The sequence below is a fragment of the Scyliorhinus canicula genome, chromosome 3, assembly GCF_902713615.1.
Source record: "Scyliorhinus canicula chromosome 3, sScyCan1.1, whole genome shotgun sequence".
NCBI lineage: Eukaryota > Metazoa > Chordata > Chondrichthyes > Carcharhiniformes > Scyliorhinidae > Scyliorhinus > Scyliorhinus canicula.
The window spans coordinates 107,277,231-107,301,062 of NC_052148.1; the positions used below are offsets into that span (position 1 = coordinate 107,277,231).

The 23,832-nt window shown below is 42.9% G+C and overlaps 1 protein-coding gene across 8 annotated transcripts in view; it reads right to left on the reverse strand.

Annotated features, from left to right (window-relative positions):
• fat1a (FAT atypical cadherin 1a) overlaps window positions 1-23,832 on the reverse strand; it is a 248,833-nt gene that overhangs the window by 45,198 nt on the left and 179,803 nt on the right. For all 8 annotated transcript variants that reach the window (XM_038791072.1, XM_038791071.1, XM_038791070.1 and 5 more), the window contains 4 exons: window positions 16,674-20,744; window positions 6,837-7,033; window positions 3,743-3,896; window positions 3,104-3,337 (listed from right to left, as the gene is read on the reverse strand). In XM_038791072.1, the coding sequence (XP_038647000.1) occupies window positions 3,104-3,337; window positions 3,743-3,896; window positions 6,837-7,033; window positions 16,674-20,744 (4,656 nt within the window). The remainder of the gene's footprint in view (window positions 1-3,103; window positions 3,338-3,742; window positions 3,897-6,836; window positions 7,034-16,673; window positions 20,745-23,832) is intronic.

Sequence of the window (23,832 nt, forward strand, 5' to 3'; positions counted from 1 at the left end):
TTTACTGTGCAGATTTCCAAAGTACCTGATTCAATCCCTTCGCCGAGAAGACCTCGGGAGAGCACGGATCAGCACTGGTCCCCACAGCCACAAATTGCGACTGTTGCTCCTTTTTGCTCCAAAGGAAAGGTTACCTCTGGAAGATGTCTGCTGTCACAGAGAGTGCAGCTCTCTTTCTTCTTAATCAAGTATGTTTTCTTGGCGTGCAAAACCCATATTTTATCCCCTTTGTTGTTGCTATGATTAAGTTATTGATTAGGTTGTTGCTAGAGAATAGAACCTCACTGCTTCATCAACAGTTTGATGGCTTTCAGGAGGTAAGTGCCTTGCACCAGTTGGAGCGAAATGAGCGGCTGGGAGCCCGGGGCCTGCGGGCTATTCAACAGCGAACCTTCAACATTGCAGCCTGCAGGCGAGTGGCGAACAAGATTCCTGAGAAGCGGAAGATATTCCAGGCCGACAATGGGATGCCGATCTATTTAAAAGGCAGTGTGATGGATGCACTGCTCTACAGGCTAACCATAGGCGTTATTATTGCGGGTGCAGTCTTTGTTGCCTACGAACTCGTCACAATTGCCCTGCCCAAGAAGAAGCCATGATGTGAAGATGTCGGCGTTGGACTGGGGTGAGCACGGTAAGACATCTTACAACACCAGGTTAAAGTCCAACAGGTTTGTTTTTGTTTCCAATCACTAGCTTTTGGAGCACTGCTCCTTCCTGAGGTGAACCTGAGGAAGGAGCAGTGCTCCGAAAGCTACTGATTCGAAACAAACCTGTTGGACTTTAACTTGGTGTTGTAAGACTTCTTACCAAGAAGAAGTAACGTCAGGTCTCAGACATGTCTAAATATTTGTTTTATTCCATAACGCTGTTATACTGTAAATTATCTGGGGACCTGACTGTTCACGGTTTATGTGAACAGTTGTTTATTTGATGATGAGGCTTGTATAACTAATAAATAAAGTGATTTATCACGTCAAAATAAAAAGACTTCTAAGTGGTATGTCTGTTCATCTGTCGTTAGGACAGAATCAGACAGTGAGTCAGTTCCTGGGTTAGTCCCTCGAATACATAGACCAGGTTATATGATCTCTGGCGGCTATCTGTCGAAGCACAATGAATTGACTTTTTTTAAATGGATAAAGATTGCACATTGAATAAAGCTTGTATGGTAAGTTATGAATATAACATGCCATTAATAGACATGACACGCGGCAGTCATTCTGGTGAATTTCCACCGTACACCCACCAAAACCAATATATACTTCTTGAGGTGTGATGCCTAAAACTGAACGCAACTCCAGATGGGCCTCAACCAAGGAATTTGAGTTATTTGTTCGCAGGTTGTGTGAATGGCTGCCAGCATTTATTGCCAATCCCTAAAAGCCCTTAATACGGAGATGGACTATCATCTTGACTTCTGTCATCCATGTGGTGTAGGTACACTCACAGTGCTGTCAGGGAGGGAGTTCCAGGTTTTTGCCCCAGTGACATTGAAGAACGACAATATATTTCCAAGTCAGGGGCGGGATTCTCCCCTACCCGGCGGGGCGCGGGGTCCCGGCGTAGCGGAGTGGTGCCAACCACTCCGGCGTCGGGCCTCCCCAAAGGTGCGGAATTCTCCGCACCTTTAGGGGTCAAGCCCTCACATTGAGGGGCTAGGCCCACGCCGGAGCGGTTGGCACCACGCCGACTGGCGCCAAAACCGGATCCAATGGCCTTTGCGCCCGCCGCCCGGGCTGGCCGAAAGGCCTTTGCCGGTTCGTGCATGCGCCAGCTGGCGCTGACATCGCCACCGGCGCATTCGCGCTGGGGGATTCTCTTCCGCCTCCACCATGGTGGAGGCCGTGGCGGCGGCGGAAAAAAAAGAGTGCCCCCACATGGCGCAGGCCTGCCCGCCGATCGGTGGGCCCCGATCGCGGGCCAGGCCACCGTGGGGGCACCCCCCGGGCGCATGCGCGGACTTACGCCGGCTGGCAAAGTCCTTTCAGCCCCGGCTGGTGTGGCGCCAAAGGCCGTTCAGGCCAGCCGGCGGAGTGGGCCTAGCCCCTCAATGTGAGGGCTTGGTCCCTAAAGGTGCGGACCGCCGCCGGAGTGGTTCACACCACTCCAACACGCCGGGACCCCCTGCTCCGCCGGATAGGGGTGAATCCCGTCCCAGGAGTGTGAAGGTTGTGGAAGATGGTACGCAGTTATGCACTGTGGTGATGGTGAAGGGAGTGAATGTTTAAGTTAGTTGATAAGCTGTTGATAAAGTGACTTGGTTTCTCTCAGGTCAAGCTTTTTGAGTGTTCACAGAATCACAGGAGCTGCATTTATCCCAGTAAGTGCAGCATTTGACCTGCCCTTGTTTCCACAATACTTATATGGCTCCCACCTGCCAACAGTGAGATGTCAATTAGGTTAATTTACCACAGCATGGCGTGATGACCACGCCGTGATTCCCGGGGTCCCGCTCCTAGCCCCAATGGGGGGGGGGGGGGGGGGGGGGGGGGTAGAATCGGGTCCCGGGAACGGGCGTGAATGCTGCTGTGAAACACGGCCAGTTTCACGGCAGCCTTTACGACTCTCCGCATTTGCGGAGAATCTCGCCCACTTCTGATCAAGAAATCTGGCATTGCGAGTTGGATGAAAGCACCCCCCTGTACTTGTCTCTGATTCCCCATGCACCGCCTGCCCAGCACTTGGTCCAGTAATCCAGCCCTGATTGTGTGTGTGTGTGTGGTGGTGGTGGGGGGGGGGAGGGGGGGGGGGGGGGGGGGGGGGCTGTCTCTTGCTCTAAATTAATGCAGCCTTGCCACATCTCAAAATAAAATGCTCAATTTACAAGAGGTTCACCTGCTATGAAGCATTATTTAAATGTAATGCATTCAACAAATCATTTAGTATCTTTTTTTGAGAATTACTGAATTTTCTTTAGTGCATTTGCAAGTCAGGACTTCCAATGACTGTGTTCTCAGCACTAGGAAGTTGCATTTTCTTGATATCTAAATGAGATTTTCATTGTAAAGTACATCCAAGAACGACTTATAAATTTGTCTAGTTTCTGAGCACTGTGGTGTGAACAGGAGTGTTTATTTAATGCCATTGGACTACATCTTACCTGTATCTAGATCAGTGGCTTGAACTCTCATTAGCAGTGTTTTATTCGCTGTGTTTTCAAAGACAGATACAGTGTATGGATCAGATGAAAACACTGGTGTGTTATCATTCACATCCTCCAGTATTATAACAACATCAGCCTGGCAGAAGCGACCTCCTCCATCAGTAGCTCTCATGAATAAGTTATGAACTGCTTGCTGTTCACGATCGAGTGGAGCTAAAGTTTTCAATTCGCCTAAGTAGTTAATGAAAATACAAGTTATTGTTGTATTGTTTATCACATCACAAGTTTTACATTTTCTGCATAATATTTGATATCCCTCTGCTTTCAAGAGATTTTGGAACTTAAAAGCTATTGAGCTTTCTGTTCTCTGGTTTTCTGATAAAGAAATACCATTTAACAAATTTGGAATCCCAATTTACAGTCCATAAGATTTGGGCAAATGAAGTCACATAATTTCATTCAATATATAATTGTAATTTACTTTTAAGAGCAACTTCAATCATTTCACCTGCGCAAAAAATACACTTTATAGTGAATTCTTGCAAATTTTGGGTGCACTCCTTAAATCTTAGCAGCTGTAATAACTAAATAGAAGCATCATGTCTTATTACAGTAGAACAGTATGAATATTCTTACCGGTGTCTGGATCTAATCTGAATTTCTCTGCACCAGTTCCATGGAGTGTGTAAGTGATTTCAGCATTTGAACGGATATCTGCATCTTCAGCCAACACCACAAGGATTAGTTTACCAGAAGAAACATCCTCAGCAACGGTCTCAGTGTATAGTGTCTAAAAATAAAAACCATGGGTAATATTTTTTTAAGATGTTTTCATTCCACATTCCCCACCCTCCAAAAACCATGAAATAAATGGCAGATAATGGAGACATGGAAGAAAGTTTCTCATTAAATTTTAAAGATCCGTTGTTACCAGAGAAAAGCTTTTAAAATCAACTATACCTCATCACATTTAGTTTATCGCCACTGGGCTGCCATTTTGTTTTAATCTGCCACCTAATACGCCATCACTTGCTGGCTACTGTGCTTGGAGCAGTGGCACTGAAGATCGTATTATGAGATAACAACTTTTAATGTGAAGAGGTCTCCCATGACATTACACATGGAGACTTGAAGCGAAGTGCAAGGTCAAGTGGCATTGAAGCATGGGTGAAAATTGGGCTACGATATAATTCAGTTCTTCCTTTAGCGTTATACACATTCTGTCCTAGCTTTTCATATTTTTATTATAAACTTTTATAATGGAAGTCGCTTAAGTAAACTCTACCAGTTGCAAATAGACCCTCCTGAAAGTAATGCCGCTGACAAAATGAAGAGTATAATTACTATATCATACATTTGCACCGGCAGTTTCTAGTATAAATGTGGATACAAGAACTGAAAATTGAGAAAGCAAGTGGGTATTGGTATAAATTTATAATCAATATTATCTTTATAAAATGTTATTATTTCTTAATTGTGAAATCAAATGCTAAGATAACCTTTCATCCCAACTTCCACGTATGTGTTGGAAAACAGCAGACAAACTTTTAACATAGATCACTATAAAGTAATCCACGTGGAAAAGGAAATTACAAACAAGTGTGGATTTATGCTGCCCGTTAACCTTTTGCTAAAATGTGCAGCTGATTCCAACAAAGCTAAGTAGGTACCACACTGGAGCTCAAAAGTGTTTGATCAGAACGTGAAGCAAGGCAATTCAAACCTTGTACATATCGCCTTTGGAATATGGTGTATAATTTGGACATCTACCCTCTAAAGGATGAATTGGAATGGAATGAGTCTGGAGGATGATTATTAAACTTAACACTTCAATTATAATTGAAGAAGATTGCAGAGAAGTGCTGACAATGGGGAAGAAAGCAAACCTAGGAGAAAGTGCCAAAGTGTATTTTTGCACACAGGAATAATATCAAGGAGCCTCAAATGAAACTACAAATAATGAGAATTTTCTTCCATGGATATGGGAAACAGGCGTGAAGAACTTTAATATTGAGTTAATTAACAACCTTAAATGTGAAGCTGAAGAAATACCAGGTAAATTGATGATACAGCATAAACAAGGGAAGGAATGATCTTAAAGGGCTGAAAGACCCTTTTCTTGTGCCTTGCTTTTATAACTATTTCAGAGGCATGAGATTGAGCAATGATCAGAAACATTGAGTAATAAAAGAACATGGCATAAAAACATTCTTCTGACCTTCCCTAGCCCGTGGCAGTGTAAAGTGGATTTAAATACGGTGTGACATTGCACCTTGTGCTTTGCATCGTTGTCACTTCAGTAATAGTAAGCATAACTGAAGTTTTATATGATAAATATCTGGCATTGCTAGACATAGGGAAATGCCAAAGAGATTTTAAATGACCACAACAACAGTTTAATATTATGGCCGTCGCTTTAAGGATTCAACAGGCATCGGGCTCTGGATAATTTTTTTAAAATCACCTGAGCCAATCTGGTGCCTGCCCAGTACACTTTCTGTCCAGCCCACGCACAGCAGATGCATAATTTGGAGCCAAAGACAAATTTTTAACACAAGAGAAACAGACTGTTATGATTCTATTTCTTCTCTTAGTAAAAAAATAAATTAATGGCAAGAACTGATTTGACCAAAATAAATCTATCAAAATAAATACTGCAGAATCTCTGGATAATTAGACTGATAATTTTTTTTCTTGGCTAATTCAAATTTATTAAATTATAGAAAGGATAACAGTTGTGGCTATGAATAGAATTGAACAATAATTCAACAAGACAGGAATCAAGAAGTTTTCCTACTGTGATATGGAGCTATTTATGGGGAAAATGCATGACCATTAGTGTGGAGCTGTGACTCAATCTGCACAGCACCAAAGAAGGCATGAAGGATCATGTCGCTGTCAATACCCTACAAGGAACAAAAGCTCTTGCAGATGTGCTCTCTTTGGGTTATGTTACCGGCAATGCATCTATCTTAATGTATGTGGATGGTAAATGCGCAAGAAGATTTTTTAATTTTTATTACGTGTTATCAGCTTTCCGTGAATCCTATCCAGGGTCTTATTTGCAGAAATATACACAACTGAGCAACACCATCTGCTTGATACATCACATTTATGTCACTTAGCCAAATTTGATTTCCTCCCGCAACCTTTTAAAGGCTGAAATTACTTTGTCTAGTTTCCTTCATTAGTATTCCTGCAAAGACAATGATCTACAAAATTACAAAGCTGAACGTTATAAAAGGCTGTAAGAATTCACTGAACACATATTTTAAAATAAAATCATCTAATACTGTATACTCTGTAAATTCAGGAGCAATGTCTTTACTGTTGGATGAATAATTTAGTTGAGTTCAAGGTGAAGCTACATAAGCAAATGAGAAAGGAGTTGAAGGCTACATTCATGGGGTTAGCTGGAGAGAGATGGGAGGAGGTTCATGCAGGCTTTTAACATCAGTCTGGACCTACTGCGCCAAATGGCCTGTTTCTGTGCTGTAAATACTTTGCAACTTGGCAATGCTCCTTAAGCCTTCAAAAAAGGAATTAATTACAATTGTATTATGCAAGCACTTGACATAGAATCACAGAATCTACGGCACGGAGACAGGCCCTTCGACATGTTTGCATCAAGTTGCAGTCTCCATTATTTTAACTCAGAAGAGCATGGAGAACAATCTAATGCATTTGTACATTAACTGCATACAATAATTCCTACACGTCTAATGCTCACCTTTTCACAAATGGGGCTGTTATCATTCGCATCAAGGACCTTAACTTCTACTACTGCCTTGGCAACTAAAGTTCCATCAGTAGCTGTAATGTTTAAAAGATAATGATCTTTCTTCTCTCTATCCAAAGGTTTTCTGACATAAACCTTCCATTCGTTCTGAATGTGCTCAATTGCATATTGGCCAAGAGGATCTCCTCCTGAAAATTAATTGGAAAATGACATTAAACAACATACAACCTTATTTATAAACAAAGGAGAACACAGCAATAATTATTGCTTCATCATTCACTGGCACTTAATAAAAATCAAAGGAAGGATTTTGAAAACATTTGTGTCGCATCCTCTGCTGCATAGTCTGTCAGCAGTCAATCTGGTTGGGTAACACTGGACTTTCAGAGAAGTCTGTTCCAGCAACTGAGCCTCCTAAAAAATTTATTTCGAATTGCTAGTGCTTCAGGCTGCCATTTGACCCCAGATATTGAATTTCAGCTGGCTATCAACCATGAAGAGATTCATAGTCAAGTCCACCATTACACCAAATATGGAAACACATGCACTTTCTAATCAGGACGTGAAGGCACAAGATAGTGATTAACAGTTAGACCCATGAATGAACCCCTATTTCTAAATCAGAAACACAGTACGACAATTGCTACCCTGTCGAAGATCAGCTGTCACATAAATTGGGAATCAAACATGAGCATCCGGCATAAATAGTCAAGTGCTGCGTTCAGGGACAACTTTACCTACTAGCCATTGGACAAGGTCCAGTAAACAAAATTCAATAAATGAAGTCACCAGAAAAGGCAATCATTTCCACTGTCCAAAATGTGCTTTGGTGTGCTGGTGGTGACATTAAATCAATAAATTCTTAAGAGTTTTCACATTCCATTTCTACTAGAATACAAAACAGTATTTACAATTTTAAAGCCGGCTGGTCGTGATTTCCCAATTTTAGATTCTGACTACCGTCTCTGTAGAGACTAAAAACGAAATAAACTCTTCTTCAAACTTGTGACTGGTAACAATAAAATAAAATGCGGCATCAAATTATTTAAAGGTAGGGAACATACCATGGAAAAGGATGCAAAGTTAAATCATTTGATCATGCCAAATTCTTTGTAGTAAAAGACAGAGCTCTTTGAACACGGTTTAATCACTGACATTTTACTGCCCCTGCAAACGAACTTTGCTTCCCATCAGAGCTCTCTGTACAAATCAATTACAATTCATCAGTAACTCACCCTATCTCTTCCTCAATAATGTGCTTTCAATTGGGAGAGCTCCAATAAGCAAAACTCAATAAGTAATCAGAAAAGGCTAACGTGCTAACCTTTACAACATCAATCCAATTTAGCTTAACATCACCAGTGAAATATAAAAATACCTCTGCACAATATAAACTCAGAATTTCATTATATCAAGTAGATACCAGTGGAACAAGAGTTGTTTTTCAAAAAGGAATCTGAGGAAATGTAAATAACAATAGTTTCCAAACAAGTGATGAGGTCAATGGCCTTAATGCTGAGCACTTCTATGACCATCTGCCATTTCATCACTTTAGCAGTAATTTATAACGTGATGAAGAAATCCATACTTCCATCTCAGAGAAGATTCACTGATCTGAAATTTAACCCACAATCACAAAAATGATCAGTGGAGAAATGGTTGTTGATGTTTGGATGGAACAGTTGAAACAATAAAAGTAAAAATCCTGTAACAGATGGAATTTCCAGTTCATTTTTTAATTATATAATGTTTCAGTGGTCCATCAAAGATAAAATGAAATTCCTAGCATTCATTGATCCTATCACAAACAATGGAATGAATGGGGTAAAAAAAAATGGTGAAGGCCTGTTTTGGGCACGGGGTCATGATTTACTGTCTGTTCCCAATTGAAGAAGTAAGACACAAACCTGCTGAGGCCACCTCATTGCCGATGGCAGTGCTGGCCCAAGGGGCCTATGCTGCTAGCTGCCTGAGTGTCCCCCAGTGAACCAAACAGCGTGCACACATTTCATGTGCCCCTCTTTAAAGGAAGGCTTACTCTGTTGCTGATTGCCTGAATTGACACATGCTGCAAGAGGAAGTTGCATAAATAAGAAAGTCCTTAGGTTCAGAAATGCACTGGCAGAAGTCTTATTGGTGGAGAACAACAGAGGATAGAGATTAATTTGCAGGAAAGGAGGGGACGCTCAAAGGAAATGACAGCAGGTGGCCAGCGAGGTCAATGGCCCAGAGTCTGATTCTGAAGAACTGGCAGCAATGTTGCACAGTTCAACGATTATCAAAGTCAGCAATCACACCTCAAAGGACTTCCCCTATCCACCGCACTATCGACCACACATGCTCTCAATGCACACTTACATTGTTTACCCATCAGCAATCCCTAACAATCAGGACCCAGGCTTAACATCCAGATACTCCAGTCTCAAGAGATATTCCGATGATGCCAGCCTCAAACCCAGCTTCTGTTGCTTCTACATATTCAGCTATGGTAGATGCATCACTCAAACAAAGTCCAAAACAGTTCATGGCATTTTCTCTTCTCTCTTCCAGGGCGAGGTGGTCCCACTACTGCTGCAAGCAGAGCAGAACTGATGCGGAAAAAGGATGCCTGAGCTCTGCAGAAGTGATGATCTTCCACATCATGGGTCTGGTTATGATTGAGCCTATTGCATCTGACATTACCGAGAACATAGAGGATGCCTGTATGTTCCTGCCTTGTGTCCCTTCACATATGCCACCTCACCCCTATGTGTAAGCTGCTGGTGTGGCCGTGGACTTGCTGCTCTTGCACTTTCCCCTTCCCTCACCGCAAAGTTTCCCTTTTATTTTTTTACTTTGTGATACTCAAGGATTGCTGCCTTTCCAGCCATAGAAAACCCAGGAGGGAGAGGGAGTGAGAGTGTGGCAGCAAAACCATAGCACTGATGAAGAGGATACCGACACTGAATTTACCCTGGAGCCTAATGGAGCCCTGGAGCAGAATTAGACCTCAATGTAGTGAATCACCGAGCATGAGTCGGCTACAGCCAGGCCACTGGTAAATGCTGTCTCACGTGCCAGGGGGTTTACCCGAGGACGGGGTCTCAGTTCTGCAACTGAGGAGTCAGATGATAGCTCTGATTGGGCAGGGATGCTAATGAACAAAGGCACTGGGGTATTGCACAGGTCTGCCAAACTGCCTCCTGCCACTATTAAAGGCTTGTAGAAGTCAGAAGGCATCGCATGGAGCTTCACCTCTCTGCAGCCCCTGTACAGTCTCTCCGTCATATTTCAGACACTGAGATACTGCAATTGCAGCCCCCATATCTGATACAATCTTGGTACTGATAGGCCAGAAAATGCTTTGCTCGCTTTGTGAAGATGCAGCAACACAACCTGACAACAGCATAAATTCGCAAGAACACCTCCAAAACACTGTCACACTCCAGAAACATTGCAATAGCTGAACTTAGTCGAAATCACTTCATCTGCAAGTTAGGTGACTGATTTTAGGTGACCCCTTTACAGCCGAACACAGGTTCTTCAGTGACTGACAAGCAAATGCCTATGCTGTCCTAGTTTGAAATTTTTGTACCAAATCAGCCAGAACACCTGTTTGACACCATGGGCGGGATTCTCCCACACTTGGCGCGATGGCCCGACGCCAGCACTAAGAACGGCGTGAACCACTCCGGCACCCGGAAGTTGCGGAATCCTCTGCAATTCCAGGGGCTAGGCCGGCGCCGGAGGGGTTGGCGCCATGCCAACCGGCGGCTTGATCCCGCACATGCACAGAACCGCCGGCGTGTTTCCTGCGCATGCGCAGGGGGGTTCTTCTCCGCGCCGGCCATGGCGGAGTCCTACAGAGGCCAGTGCGGAAGGAAGGAGTGCCCCCACAGCACAGGCCTGCCCGCAGATCGGTGGGCCCTGATCGTGGGCCATGCCACCGTGCCAACCCAAATCATTATTTGTGGGAACTTAATTAAAATCTGACAAAATAAACAAGGGTAAATTGCAACTAAAAACCCATTACAATGTGATGCTACTTGGGCCAGAAGTATATAAAACTGGGGCGGGATTCTCCGGTATCCGGCGGGCGGGCCGTACCAGCGCCAAAGAGTGGCGTGAACCACTCCGGCGTTGAGCCGCCTGGTATGTGCAGAATCCTCCGCACCTTCGGGGGCTAGGCCGGTGCTAGACTGGTTAGCGCCGCACCAACTGGCGAAGAGTTGGCGCATGAGCAGGAGCCCCAGAACCGCCGGCGTGGTTCCTGCGTATGCGCCGGGGGTATCTTTTCCGAGCCGGCCATGGCGGAGCTTTACACAGGCCGGCGCGGATGGAAAGAGTGCCCCCACGGCACAGGCCCACCCGCAGATCGGTGGGCCCTGATCACGGGCCAGGCCACCATTCCCCCCCCCCCCCGAACCCCAAGGACACCGCAGGCCGCCCGCAGAGCCAGGTCCCGCCAGTAAGAAACTTGTGGAATTTACGCCAGGGAGACTGGCCACAAACAGGCGGCCGCTCGGCCAATCGCGGAGCGGAGAATCGCCGGGCTGCTGCTGCCAACGGCCCCAGACCGGCGCGATTCCTGTCTCCACCAAAAAACCGGCACCTGAGAATTAGGCAGCCGGCGTCGGGGCAGAATTCATGCCGACTTCCTGGCGATTTCCCCTCCCGGCAGGGGGGTCGGAGAATCCCGCCGCTGATGTTTAAAAGTTGAATTGACAAGCAGTAACAAGCACAAATTCAAATTCGAGAGCTAATTCCCGCGAAAGACTATTGCTACATCTGTCTGGTTTAATCATTACATAGGACAATAATCCAAACCTTCTTCCCATTGAGGTTATGCAACCACAGGGAAACCAAAGGCTTTCATTCTTAAATTGCTTATACAAGCTGTAATCCTAATACTACTTCTAATTTTTGTCTTATTCGCTCATGGTATGTGAGATTTGCTGGCGAGACCAGAATTTACTGCCATTCCCATTTTCCCATGATAAGTTAGCGGTGAGCAGCCGCTTTGAAGTGCTAATTCATGACAATCGACTTCAGAATTCGTACAGTGGAAGTAACTTTTGGAAAATTGACAAACTTAAATTTGAATATTTGAATGTACAAACTGCTGAACTATTGCTTCGAAGCTGAATGCTATCAGTACAAAGCTCAGCACACATCTCCACTTAAACTTAACAATGGGCTACAATTTGAGAAATCCACAGCTTAAATCATTAATGCAGACAGCTAAATATCATAAATATCACGGGGCAGCACGGTGGCACAAGTGGGTAGCACTGTAGCTTCACAGCGCCAGGGTCCTAGGTTCGATTCCCTGCCGGGTCACTGTCTGTGCGGAGTCTGCACATTCTCCCCGTGTCCGTGTGGGTGTGGGTTTCCTCCGGGTGCTCCGATTTCCTCCCACAGTCCAAAGACGTGCAGGTTAGGTGAATTGGCAATGATAAATTGCCCTTCGTGACCAAAGGTGACGAGGGGTTATTGGGTTACGGGGATAGGGTGGAAGTGAGCAGGCTTAAGTGGTTCAGTGCAGCCTCGATTTGCCGAATGGCCTACTTCTGCACTGTTTGTTCTATGTTCATGTTCATAGTTCCATTCGCCACCCCCCCCCCCCCCCCACCCCTCAGTGGGGAGAAAGTTTACCCACTTCCAACTGACATTCAACTTCATTACTTTCAGTGAAACCTCCACATCATTATCCCATGACGCAGCCACTGAACACTACCTTCTTCAGGGGAATTAGGATGGGCAGCAAACGCTGGCCTTGCTAGTGATTCCCATATGAGCAGCCACATGAACACATGCCAAGGTTTCTTTGGCAGCCCTTCACAAACCTACAATCTCTCCATCTAAAATGAAACGGCAGCAGACACAAGGAACACTGCTACCTGCAAGCACTCTCCAAGTTCCACACTTGGAACTACATCATGTTCCTCCATTCCTCGGAATTCTGCTTGCAGGTAGCAGTGTTCCTTGTGTCTGCTGCCGTTTCATTTTAGATGGAGAGATTGTAGGTTTGTGAAGGGCTGCCAAAGAAACCTTGGCATGTGTTCATGTGGCTGCTCATATGGGAATCACTAGCAAGGCCAGCGTTTGCTGCCCATCCTAATTCCCCTGAAGAAGGTAGTGTTCAGTGGCTGCGTCATGGGATAATGATGTGGAGGTTTCACTGAAGGTAATGAAGTTGAATATCAGTTGGAAGTGGGTAAACTTTCTCCCCACTGGGGTGTGGGGGGGGTGTGTGTGGCGGATGAAACTATGAACATGAACATAGAACGAACAGTGCAGAAGTAGGCCATTCGGCAAATTTGGCAATTTGGGGAGGCCCGACGCTGGAGTGGTTGACGCCACTCCGATATGTCGGGACTCCCCGCCCCGCCAGGTAGGGGAGAATCTCGGCCCTGAACTCCCTTCTTAAAAGCATGTGGATTAAACTCCACGCATGGACTGCAGAGGTGCAATACATGCTGGCCTAGCCAGTGAAAGAACAAATAAAACTGTTGCAGAGACACAGCAAATTCATTAAAGTTCATATCACACAGTGAAGCACAAATTCCTTTCAACTCATTTACTGGGCCAAAATGGGTCTCATGCACCAAACATATGCCCTAACTAGAAGGCCCGAAGGTGGCTAGAAATTTGACCTTGGGTCCCATTAATACTACTTGGGCAAAATGTTATTGGGGGAGCACCCATTTAAAGAATATTAAAAAATATGTTCCAGTGAAACTCAACACAAACTGGAGGAACAACATCTCATCTTCCAGTTAGGCACGCTACAGCCTTCAGGTCTCAACATCGAATTTGACAACTTCAGATGTTCCGCTCTACCCCCCCCCCCCCCCCAATTTGTTTTCATCCTATTTCATTTCAACTGTCTCTTACCATTTCTTTCTTTGTTGTCTTTCTTAATATATATTTAACCCCCATCCCAATCTTATCCACCTTTCCTTATCCCTTCTCCCCTTTGCTTCCCCCTTCCCCTCCCCCCACAAATCTCATCTGTCACAGTTTAGCCTCTGATGTTAGTTTCTCTGCTATTTGGCCTTTTGTCCTCTCTGGGGACTGCCATTAGCACTCTTTTCCCTTGGTTTCTGTGGCTATTAGCACCCCATTTCCCTGGGATTCAGTGGCTATGACTCATCAGGGAGGAACTGACGAAAATCGACTGAAGGCAGAGCCTAGTGGGAAAGACAGTAGAACAGCAATGGCAGGAGTTTCTGGGAGTAATTGAGGACACAGTGCAGAGGTTCATCCCAAAGAAAAGAAAGGTTATCAGAGGGAGGATTAGGCAGCCATGGCTGACAAAGGAAGTCAGGGAATGCATCAAGGCAAAAGAGAGAGCCTATAATGTGGCAAAGAGTAGTGGGAAGTCAGAAGATTGGGAAGGCTACAAAAACAAACAGAGGATAACAAAGAGAGAAATAAGGAAGGAGAGGATCAAATATGAAGGTAGGCTAGCCAGTAACATTAGGAATGATAGTAAAAGTTTCTTTAAATACATTAAAAACAAACGGGAGGCAAAAGTAGACATTGGGCCGCTCCAAAATGACGCTGGTAATCTAGTGATGGGAGACAAGGAAATAGCTGAGGAACTTAATAAGTACTTTGCGTCAGTCTTCACAGTAGAAGACATGAGTAATATCCCAACAATTCAGGAAAGTCAGGGGGCAGAGTTGAATATGGTTGCCATCACAAAGGAGAAGGTGCTAGAGAAACTAAAAGGTCTGAAAATTGATAAATCTCCGGGCCCAGATGGGCTACATCCTAGAGTTCTAAAGGAGATAGCTGAAGAAATAGTGGAGGCGTTAGTTATGATCTTTCAAAAGTCACTGGAATCAGGGAAAGTCCCAGAGGATTGGAAAATCGCTGTTGTAACCCCCCTGTTCAAGAAGGGAACAAGAAAAAAGATGGAAAATTATAGGCCCATTAGCCTAACCTCGGTTGTTGGCAAAATTCTAGAATCCATTGTTAAGGATGAGATTTCTAAATTCTTGGAAGTGCAGGGTCGGATTAGGACAAGTCAGCATGGATTTAGTAAGGGGAGGTCGTGCCTGACAAACCTGTTAGAGTTCTTTGAAGAGATAACAAATAGGTTAGACCAAGGAGAGCCAATGGATGTTATCTATCTTGACTTCCAAAAGGCCTTTGACAAGGTGCCTCACGGGAGACTGCTGAGTAAAATAAGGGCCCATGGTATTCGAGGCAAGGTACTAACATGGATTGACGATTGGCTGTCAGACAGAAGGCAGAGAGTTGGGATAAAAGGTTCTTTTTCGGAATGGCAACCGGTGACAAGTGATGTCCCGCAGGGTTCAGTGTTGGGGCCACAGCTGTTCTCTTTATATATTAACGATCTAGATGACGGGACTGGGGGCATTCTGGCCAAGTTTGCCGATGATACAAATATAGTGGAGGGGCAGGTAGTATTGAGGAGGTGGGGAGGCTGCAGAAAGATTTAGACAGTTTAGGAGAATGGTCCAAGAAGTGGCTGATGAAATTCAACGTGGGCAAGTGCGAAGTCTTGCACTTTGGAAAAAAGAATAGAGGCATGGACTATTTTCTAAACGGTGACAAAATTCATAATGCTAAAGTGCAAAGGGACTTGGGAGTCCTAGTCCAGGATTCTCTAAAGGTAAACTTGCAGGTTGATTCCGTAATTAAGAAAGCAAATGTAATGTTGTCATTTATCTCAAGAGGCTTGGAATATAAAAGCAGGGATGTACTTCTGAGGCTTTATAAAGCACTAGTTAGGCCCCATTTAGAATACTGTGAGCAATTTTGGGCCCCACACCTCAGGAAGGACATACTGGCACTGGAGCGGGTCCAGCGGAGATTCACACGGATGATCCCAGGAATGGTAGGCCTAACATACGATGAACGTCTGAGGATCGTGGGATTATATTCATTGGAGTTTAGGAGGTTGAGGGGAGATCTAATAGAAACTTACAAGATAATGAATGGCTTGGATAGGATGGACGTAGGGAAGTTGTTTCCATTAGCAGGGGAGACTAGGACGCGGGGGCACAGCCTTAGAATAAAAGGGAGTCACTTTAGAACAGAGATGCGGAGAAATTTCTTCAGCCAGAGAGTGGTAGGTCTGTGGAATTTATTGCCACAGAGGGCGGTGGAGGCCGGGACGTTGAGTGTCTTTAAGACAGAAATTGATCAATTCTTGATTTCTCGAGGAATTAAGGGCTATGGGGAGAGAGCGGGTAAATGGAGTTGAAATCAACCATGATTGAATGGTGGAGTGGACTCGATGGGCCGAATGGCCTTACTTCCGCTCCTATGTCTTATGGTCTTATCTTTCATTCTCACTCCACAGTATAAATATTCCCCACATTCTCTGTCTGTTAGCTTTGACAAAGAGTCATCGGACTCGAAACGTTAGCTCCTTTCTCTCCCTACAGATGCTGCAAGACCTGCTGAGATTTTCCAGAATTTTCTCTTTTGTTTCAGATTCCAGCATCCGCAGTAATTTGCTTTTATAAAGAATGTCAATGTCAGGCTGCTTGCCTCACAATGTCTGATATTTTTGCAGGTACTCTTTGTGCACAGGATGTTAGCCTCCAAAATTTGTTCTCTGCACCCATTTTATGAACAGGAAACAGGTACAAAAAGGTAGAATTTCTAACCAGAAACTATTAGAAACTCCGGGACCAACAGTGATGGGTTTAACAGTAAGGCATGGGAAATATAAACTTCAGATTTTTTAATAATTAACTCCATTAACCTAAAAATATATGTTCAACTTTTACTTGATGAAATGTTAACATAAATATGTATAATCGTCAGTATCTACACAAAGCGCCTGTACTTTGACAAAGTCCTTACCTGTAATATAGCAGATAACTTGTCTATTAACTTCTTCAGTATCAGCATCTGTGGTACTCAAAATGGCTATCACTCCACCAGGTGGGTCATCTTCACTCACAGTTCCTTTGTAGACTTCAGCAGTAAAGCGTGGAGGATTGTCATTCACATCACTGACAGTGACATCCACCACTGAAGAAGTGGACAATTGCACCTTTTCTCCATGATCAGATGCCACTACTATGATGTTGTACTTTCTCTGTTGCTCGTGGTCTAACTCTTTTAGCGTAGTTATCCAGCCTGTTTCACTGTTAATGGTAAAGAGCTCCAGTGTATGATCAAACTCCTGAGACTGAGCTAAGCTGTAAGTTACCTGACCATTAGTTCCAGAATCCAAGTCGGTCGCTTTTATTTGAATTACTGTGGTACCTTCAGCTAGGTTTTCCACAACATAGGCCTCATATGGGTTAGAATCAAAAATGGGGGCGTTGTCATTTTCATCTTTCACTTGAATACGTACATCCACAGAAGAAACTATTTCATATTCTTCATAATCGTATTGTGTCATGACCGTAATCTGGTACCATTTTGTTGTTTCATGATCAAGTTTCTTTTCAGTTTTTAGCCTTCCAGTGTGCCGTTCTATCGCAAATATTTGATCCATATTGCTTTCAGGGGTATTTCCCTTCACCAGACTGTAGACCAGTGGTTGATCATTTTCTGCTGTAATTAAATCAATCTCAGATCCAATGTTAATCTCTTCAGAGATTGTGAAGGTATAGAAGGGTTCAGGAAATGCTGGAAATGGAACTTCGGGTGGGAGTATTCTAACATAGACAGGGACAACAGATTCCTGCTGTGGCACTCCACCATCTTTAGCTCTTACAATGAAAGTATAAAAGTTGTTTTCTAGTCCAACCAGACTCTCTTTGGTGCTGATGAGCCCAGAAAACAAATCAATTTGAAGGTTTTCTTCAACATTGTCAGAATCGGCCTCAATGGTGTAGACAATGTCCGCATTACTCCCTTCATCAGCATCTGATGCTATAATCTTAATGACTGAAGATCCCTTTGGCGCATTGGACCCAATGTTGACCATATACTCAGTAGCTCGGAACTGAGGCACATTATCATTTTCGTCAGTGAGTATAACATTAATATTGCAGAAAGCCACTTTACCACCACCATCTTTTGCCATAATACTGATAACGATCACCTTCTCGACTGGGTTCTCACGATCTAATTTCTCTGAGGTGAAAATTTTTCCTTTCTGTGCAACAAAAAATTTATCTCTTGCAACGTCATTAACAATGAAATAATTTATGTGGCCATATGTACCAGAGTCTTCATCGGTTGCCTTCACTTCAATCACCAGGGTACCAACATCAGAGTTTTCAGCCAACTCTACTTCATAGTTAGTTTGATCAAAAACAGGATTATGGAAATTAGCAGAAACAATGCTTATCTGAACTTTTGCTGAGCTTCTAAAAACACCATCTGATACAGAGACATTAAGATTGTAAACTTCCTCCAGATTCTGCTTGTGCAAATTTGCAACAGTAATAATGCCCAACTTACTATCAATTGCAAAATTCATATGTTCATTGCCAGACACAATTGAATATCGAAGTTTCTCCAAATCAGAGGAATCTGCATCAGAAGCCTGCACATGTGTTACGAAATGCCCACGTGTTACAGGCTCGCTTACAGAGGCCTGGTACAGCAGTTCATTGAACAATGGTGGGTTGTCATTCAAATCGGTGATGCGGACAGTTAGAATAACATCACTACTAAGTTGAGGCTTTCCACTGTCCAAGGCTCTAACAAGGAGATTAAACTGCTGAATCTGTTCATAATCAAGCATCCGTGCTGTCAAAATTAGGCCACTGGTGCTGTCAATATGAAAATGTTCTGAGCTTTTGGTCTCATCTTCAACCAACTGGTAATAAAGAACTTTATTCATTCCAGAATCTGAGTCTGTAGCAATGACCTGAACCACCGATGTACCAACCACAGAGGCCTCAGATAGAGTGGCAGTGTATTTCCTCTCTGTAAACACTGGAGTATGATCATTAACATCTTCAACCACAATATCAACAAATACCTCAGCATGAGATCCAGTCAGTGAGTCTGTTGCTCTTACAGTTAATTTATAAGCTGGATGCATCTCAAAGTCTAGTGAGCTAACTACACTTACAACTCCTGTGTTGAAGTTGATTGTAAACTGATTGAAAGGATCTCCATCTGTGATACTGTAAATGACACGAGGACCTTCTGGACTGTTAGCCTGTACATACACGACGGGAGTATGCAGCTGAATATCCTCAGGTATCTCAATACTGTAGAATGGCTTTTCAAATACAGGCATGGCTTCGTTTATAACAGTGATAGGCACTTCAACTTCTGCTGAAAGTGATACCTCTCCTCCATCTTTCGCTACAACAATAACAATGAATTCCCCATTTGAAAGGTTGGGTTCAAAAATCTTCTTCAGGGATATTTCCCCCGATGGTCCTACCTGAAAATGTTCATTGTGTTCTTTCAGGTAATAGAAAACTTCTCCATTTTTACCAACATCCTTGTCAATAGCTGTGACTTGGCGAATAATATGGCCGACTTCAGCATCAACCTGGACTACAGCATAATAAGGCATGTTGACAAAAATTGGAGCATTGTCATTAATGTCTTCAACAATAACTTTCACAACAACATGAGCAACTCTTGAGGCTTTTTTTTCTTCACTAACTTCAACCACTACATTGTGAACTTCCTGTACTTCCCGATCAAATGGAATTCCCGTAGTTGCAAGAACACCTGAAGTGTGACTTATTTTAAACTTTCTATCAGGGTTAAGGATATGGTAAAATAACGGTTCATTCATTTCATTGCCCATTGTGGTAATAATGGCTATTGTTTTAACTTCTGTAGAGTTTTCCGTTACCACAGCAGAATATGAGCTTTGTGAGAATTTCAAGTGACTTTCTTTGCTTTCTTTTATATTAATGTGCACTGATGTTGTGCTTGAAAATTTGCCATCACTAGCTCGAACTGTAAGCTCATATCTGCTTCTCAAGTGAGTCATGTTTCGCACTGAAATAAGTGCTGTCTTTGAATCAATGGAGAACTTCTCACCTATGTTGCCATCAATTATGGAATAAATTAAATCTGCGTTTGAACCCGAGTCTGCATCTGTGGCATTTACAAGAGTCACTCTCACTCCTTTATATGTTGGAACAAGAAGAGACGCCTCATACATATCCTGAACAAATACTGGGGGGCAATCATTTACATCAATCACATGAATGGTAACATTTGCTGCATGTTCTGCAAATAACTGTGGGTTTCCACGGTCATGCACTTGCACAGTAAACTGAAAGATATTGGCTTGCTCATAGTCTAGTTTCAGTACTGCACGAATAGCACCTGTGCTGGAATCAATTGCAAAATACTTTTTGGCAGATGGGTCAGCAATCTGATAAACGAGAAGCGCATTGGATCCTTCATCAGCATCTGTGGCTTGAATAACCAGTGGGGTGTTTTTGTCATTCAGAACAACACTGTTGACATGGGCAGATTCACTAATAATTCCTATATATTCTGACTGAGTGAAAACTGGCATGTTGTCATTTTCATCTTGCAGGTGTATCAAAACAGTGATATTGGTAGACAAGCCAGCCATATTCGTTGCTTGAACTACAAGCCGGTATGAAGCCAGTCCTTCATTGTCAAGTGCCTTTTGAGTGATTATGACACCAGAGTTAGGGTTGATGTTAAATGCACCGTCTGTATTTCCATCTTTTATTTCATACACAATAGATGATTGGCTGGATGCAGTTGCCAGGATGACAAAACTGCCAATGTTGGCACCTTCACTGATCTCTGCATAGTACTCTTTTACTGCAAACTTGGGTGCTGCATTGTCTGAAATGGTCACTAAGATGCGAACAGTAGTAACTGCACTCATTGGAGGCATTCCTCTATCAGTTGCTTTCACGATAAGCTCATACTGCCTCCGTGTACTACGATCCAGACCTTTTGCAATGATAACGGTACCCAAAACCGGATTGATGGCAAAACTGTTGCCAGTATTTCCTGCAAAGACAAATGTACATATATTAGCACAACAAATTAGAAAATATACTGATCGAATATGATAGGCATATATTGGTACGGTATAATATTAGCACAGTTAGATAGTTGTTTTTCATCGTGGTGTTTGATACTGGATGGAGAATGGGACCACAAATGGTACCTCTGCAGGACTATGTACTGCACACCAAGAACGTCTATGAAATGTCGACACAGGAGTCCTAACCATCATGGCGAGGAATCAAAATGCTCACAGCACTTACTGCATTGGACTGTTAGACATCCATTTTATACTTGTAAAATGGACGTAGCATAATATTATTTCTTGACTCTCACTTCTTCCAGAGACAGCCTAAAGTGACCAAAAAGTATTATCATCCTCAAATTTATAATAATTAAAATGAAAAGGTTATTTAAAACTCAACATTTTAAAATGAAATACGTTGTTTAAAACTCAACACCGTCCTTTCAATGCTACCAAATGGAATAAGTTGCACACATGCCAAACTCTTCGCTCCGGATTTTCATGTCTCCATCCGTGTCACAACAGAGACATGGAATATTTAGATAAGGCAGGCATTAACTGATTCCAGGATCCCTGATCCCATTTTTATGGCCCCAGGATAAGGATGCAGACTAACAGCACATAAATCAGCAATCCCACCCTTGCTTACTCCACTGCAGGAATGGGCATTTCTGAGCCCGCAATTTTGATGAAGTCAAGCAGGCTTTTGCAGGAGACGTAGTTCCCAGCTCCTCAAAAGAATCGCGAGCCATGGGGAATGCCTAGTTTAGAATTGGGAAGTTTTTAACAGTTAAGTTTCAAAAGTGTTGCCAACCTCACATGTAATATTTAGTTAGGGAATGATAAATTGAAGTACATTTTAGTATAATGATTGATGATAAGATTTTGTTATCAAAAGGTAAGTGGCCATTAAATGGGCCAGCATTGTGAAAGTGTTAAGATGCATTGCAGTACTTTATCCAATGGAAAACAATGATCTTCTACATTCGATATAGAGAGGACCCCTTTGTTTGAATTTTATATTGAATTAATGGCATGATATCTACTGAGCCTTTGAAGCACTCTTCCGGTATCCAGTAGGTACAGGGCCAATGAACGCCACATAATTGCTAAAATAAGCAAACAGGAATGCAAAATAGCCTTGAAAAAATATTCCCTTCTTACAGCAGGACGATCTAACTCACTAAATGGTTGACTTTGATTGACAGCTTTGCCATCAGGCAGAACCCTGCCTCACAGCACCAAGGACACAGGTACAATTCCGGCCTTGGGTGACTGTTTGTGGAGTTTGCACATTCTCCCTGTGCCTGTGTGGTTTCCTTCCAGGTGTTCCAGTTTCCTCCCACAATCCAAAGATGTGCAGATTTGGTGGACTCACCAAGCTAAATTGGCCCTTAGTGTCCAAAGATGTGCAGGGTAGATGGGGTTACAGGGTTATGGGGATAGAATGGGGCAGTGGACCTAGGTAAGAGTTCTTTCAGAGGGTCAGTACAGACTCGATGGGCCAAATGGACTCCTTCTGCACTGTAGGAATTCTATGGTTCTATTCTATCTGTTCAACCTACCTCAAATGTTTCAATATATTCAGTGTTAGAGCATTTGCTAACACAGCAATGCAATGGAATCAAATTATGAATGCTTGGCTGAGCTCAAAACCCATTCACTGATGCTCTGCAGGGTCTTTTTTTGCCAAGCCGTGAATGGGAAATTTTCTGTTTGATTGACAGTCATATGAACTTTTAATCACATTAGCTTTCTTTGAAGTAGCTTTTTAAGGCCTGTTTGTTTACTTGGAAAAGAGTAAGGGGTTTTAAAAGGATTAAAGCTTTATTACATGAAAATATGAATAACTGTTTTATGGACCATTGTATGAGATTGTCAATGTTTTCAAGATGGTTTTGAATGTCTGTTGACAGCTCCATGGGCATTTCAAAAGCTTGCTGGTATTATTATGGGGCCCTTTCATTCTGTACAGAGTGGACACTGGAAGAATGGTATGAAGGTTGCTTAGGGTTTGAAAGGGGCCCAGGGTGTGGGTGGTGGAGCAAGAGCGAGGGATCTTACAACTGTGAGTAGAACTAAGCCAATGTCCCAGTGGATAGAGGTGAGCCTCTCAACTTGCATGCCTCAGCATTCGCAGAGTTCCCGACTCCCGATTTCTGCTAGAAGATGAAAATCAAGCTCTTCATTTAAAATATGTAATGGGATTTAAAATACAGCTATTACTAAATATCTGGACTATTATCCTGTCTATGCATAATAAATCTAAACTATTTCCGATGCCCAGGCATTAAAGTAACTAGAATTTGGTCAAATAACTCAATCACATATGTTAAAAAATATATCAGCTGATTTTAACAAAAGAAAACGTTTAATACTTCACAATGCTTGGTAGTTTTTGATTTTCAGATTTTTTTGCCTTCCACACAAATCCAAACTGCCTCATAAATAATGCCTGAACCATTCCAGACATCTGAGGAATGTGCTTGCAATATATTTAATCTGACATTCACCATATTTTCCACCCCCAATATCATTGTTTCTTGTACAAAATACAATGCTGGGAAAATAGAAAGTAATGTCTCCATAGGTTAACAATGTGCCAATTAAGATTCAACAACACACAATCCAATTATTTATACTGACTAGAATATAAAAGTCAGTACACATTTGAGAATAATTTAACAAATTTGTACTACTGACATAAAATGCTGCACTACCAGGCTGCATGTCAGCAATTTGGATGTGAAAGCTCCTCACAATTCTCCGTTTATAATTGTGAAGTGCCTGAGTTAATCCCACAAAACTGGAAATTGTTACCAATTAGAGCCACACCTCAGCAGTGAAGTTTAAATGTGACCCGAATCTGGAAATAGCTTTAGCCTGCTGACCACTTGAGTGGTGGTGGGAAGCGGGGTGGTGGTTGCATAGCCGACATTGGGTCCATTTTCCACCCAACCTGAAAATCTCCCCCATCTACATTCAAATAATATTTTTGGCTTTTATTTCAACCTCCTTCATGTGAATTTCTTCTCTTATTTTTAAATTCCTTAATTTCTTCACCTT